This window comes from Puntigrus tetrazona, unplaced genomic scaffold (assembly GCF_018831695.1).
Source record: "Puntigrus tetrazona isolate hp1 unplaced genomic scaffold, ASM1883169v1 S000000410, whole genome shotgun sequence".
NCBI classification, from domain to species: Eukaryota; Metazoa; Chordata; class Actinopteri; order Cypriniformes; family Cyprinidae; genus Puntigrus; species Puntigrus tetrazona.
In genome coordinates, this window is record NW_025048062.1 from 1 (window position 1) to 3,405 (window position 3,405).

General features: G+C 42.5%; 1 protein-coding gene across 1 annotated transcript; it reads right to left on the reverse strand.

Annotated features, from left to right (window-relative positions):
• Positions 1-3: 3 nt before the first annotated feature.
• On the reverse strand, positions 4-1,998 carry LOC122333906 (palmitoyltransferase ZDHHC8B-like; the record flags this gene model as incomplete). The annotated part of the gene is made up of 4 exons (XM_043231764.1): positions 4-582; positions 1,187-1,296; positions 1,528-1,639; positions 1,834-1,998. Coding segments are annotated over 4 exons (966 nt in total), but the record flags the coding sequence as incomplete, so codon positions are not given.
• Positions 1,999-3,405: the final 1,407 nt, after the last annotated feature.

A 3,405-nucleotide genomic window follows, 5' to 3' on the forward strand; every position in this document is an offset into this window, starting at 1 on the left:
CCTCTCCTGGATGGAAGCCATGATGGTTTTGGAGAGGTTGTCGTAGCGGACGGGCGAGGGGTCGCGGTCTCTCGAGAGGGGCGACTGCCGCCCGTACATCGCTCCGATGTGAACGGGGCTGTAAGACGGCGGGCCGATGTGCCGCTGAAGCTCAGGCCCTCGCACGTGGCACATCTTCGTAGGCAGGTAGGGCGAATGGAAACCCATCGAGGGCACTCCCGGGTGAGCGGCGCACTCGCCCACAGACGGCGTCGCGCTGGAGGTTAGCAAGCTGTCGTAGGACAGGCTGCCGTTGCGGCCCGATAACGTGCCAGGGGAAAAGACCCCTTTGTGAGGGACGGAAGCGACCGTTTCTGGTTTGCTGCCGCCCAGTGGCATCGGCTCGGCTCGGTTCACTCCCTGCTTCAGACTGAACGAGCGAGACGTGGTGCTGAAGGAGTCCAGCTGGAAAGGGGAGGACTGATACGTTCGGTGGAGAGGAGTGCTGCGGTAGTCTGGCATATCCAGATTCGGCTCGGAGCGGTAATCGTGAGCTCGTTCCTCCAAAACGGCAGAGGGCTTACCGTTCTCGGACATCACGATCTGTAAATCAACAGCAAGAAACTAATTATTATATTACATTAGACTTTTACGCTAGAATCATTAGGATATCCATTGGGACGCTTTCTACTGTAAACGTATCCAAACTTTAGTAACATGCACGGCTAAGAACTTCATTTGGAGCGTTTCTTCAATAGTTTTTGCAAATCTCTGCCAAATATTGTCCATACTTCGATCTTATTTAATCAGCTTTCAGATGCAGTACAACTTTGAAATCTGAGGTTCGTAAAAATGTACCTTCTGGTTTTGTCATCCAGGGTCGCACATTACATTTCATTATATTGCATCGCGTTATATATTACATTATATTGACCGAATGCATGACAGTCGAGATTGTTGCATAATATTTGTTGTTAAATGCTTTTCTTTTGAAATGCTCCAAAAAAAGTTTCTTGAGGACCAAATCGGCACATTTGAATGATTTGTGAAGGATGCCGCAACACTGTATTGATGCATAAATAATTTAATAACCTTCATAAGACAATAATAAGTAGACTGTTTTGACTTTTCGATTAAATAAATGCCTAACTTTGCTGAAAAACTAACAGCATTGTGCATTATTTAAAAAAATGACGCCAGAAGTCACCTTCTCTCCGGTTGCGTGATAGTGCACTTTCGGCATGGTCCCGAAGGAAGGCCGGTATTTGTACATGGCTGGAGTGGACGGATTTGTGGGTTTGCTGGACAGGGAACTCTCTAGAAAACGAAATGAATGACTCAACGGTGCTGCGGTGTGACGCAACACCAGATGGCAGCAGAAGTGCATCTAAGAAAAACACCACCGCTAAAAAGGACACTTTCATTACAAATCGCACGACCGACTACAGTAATAAATCTCGCAAAACAAATATACGTCTGAATACGGAAAAAGCTAAATGGTCACGTTTCGGTGCTAATTGTTTTAACATCCGTGTTGGTGTCACTTGCCTTCGCTGGAGGTGAGCTGACTCTTCAGCTGGTTGTAGCGGTCCGCTTTGGGCGGCAGAGGTGGTTGTGTATCCGTACTTTTATCATCCACGCCATCCAGACTGGTCTTAGACTAAAACACAAGACACATATATTCATCCAGGCAACCCCGATTGATGCAGACACACCATACTATTTAAGCCGTTTAATGATGAGCCTGTATGGATGGGATTATTAACTGCTGGTGGAACGGTTTTATAATGATCAAACGCCATTGAAACCCCAGGTTGCGGCCAGACAGAATTGCAATGAGTTTAGTGCACTCACTTTGCTCCGTAGGATGCTACTGTGGATACCGTTATCACTGATTTTGACACTGATGTGTCGGGTGGAGAGGTCGGGGCGGAGGAACGGCGGTTTCAGAGTGATGGGAACTTTCTTCCTGGGGTCAGCGACGTACCTGTAGGGCAGAAACGCTTGACATGATGCACGCGTTCATACCACAACCGCATGTAGGTTAACAAATGCTTAAAATAGCTGACAAAACGCCAACTGTGTCATCCTTTACTCATGTCGGTGTTGACTCAAACCCACATGACTGCCGAGGAACATAAAAAAAGGGAAATTCTGATCGCGTAGTCATTTTTATATCTATTTATTTTGGTGAAAATACTTTTATAGAGTAAGAATGCATTCTATTGGTCAAAAGCGAAAGGCTTTTTTATACCGTTACCAAACATTTCCATATAAATTCATTCTGAGCTTTTAAGCATAAGCAAAGAAGCCTGAGAAAATATATATGTCACGGTTTTTTCAACATTAACAATTGTAAGAGATGTTTTCTGAGCATCAAATCAGCATATTAGAACGATCACTGATTGATTGATTTTTTCTAGGTGAACTATTCCTGTCATTCTGATTGGAGAAGCGATGTAAACAGCATTGTGGAAAAACAGTTTCTTTTGTTCGGCTTTGGCCTCACAAAGGTTGTCCTCTATTGTTTCTGAAGATGCCCTTCTCTAGTCTTAACAAGACATTAACCTTGGCTCTAATCTGTGTTTATACGGCAATCACTTTCTCTCTCCATTGTTTCACAACCTGATTCAAATCTTCAGTTCGACATGCTTTTCCTGCTCAGAGTGTCATAAAACAGGCAAGAAAAACAGGACACAAACCACCTTCCTATGGACCCTTATTCTTCTCTATCCACTGATAAACAACCTTTTTTCACCTCTGTCTCGTGTTTATAAGTATCACAGTAATTCCTAAAGGCTATTTCAAAGCATACTTGAAGCATTTTAGATGAGTTTATACACAGACAAACATTTACATCATGTACATATACACATACACACACACATATATACATATACACATATACAAACAGATCTGCGTCCATTGAGTTCTGTGTCCAACCGATAAATAAAATTCACAAATACAAGTCTTTCTTGGAAGTACATCGCCATTAAAAAAGTTTGGGGTCAGTAAAATGTTTTAATTTTTTTGAAAGAAATCTTAAACTGGCCAAGGCTGCATTATATATGAGTACATTACATATATTACATATGTGTGTGTAATTATATAAACTAAATTAACAGTACACCTATTATGCAAACAGAAACTTTTAGTTTAGATGCGATTAATCACAACTAATCATTTGACATCACTACTATTTATATAAAAAGCAATTCATTTCTCTGAAGGCAACGGTTAAGGTTGTTAATTCATAGGTGTTTTGTAGCGTAACGTTCACTGAATACTGTCTGTTTTGCAAATGTAAAATAACACAGTCTAATGTGAATTCAGTTGAAATGAAACACCCAGCCGTCTGCTCCAAAACGAGCAAAAGATAGCTGTCAAGTGCCAGGAACCAGCTGTCAGGGGCCGATGAAACACTGT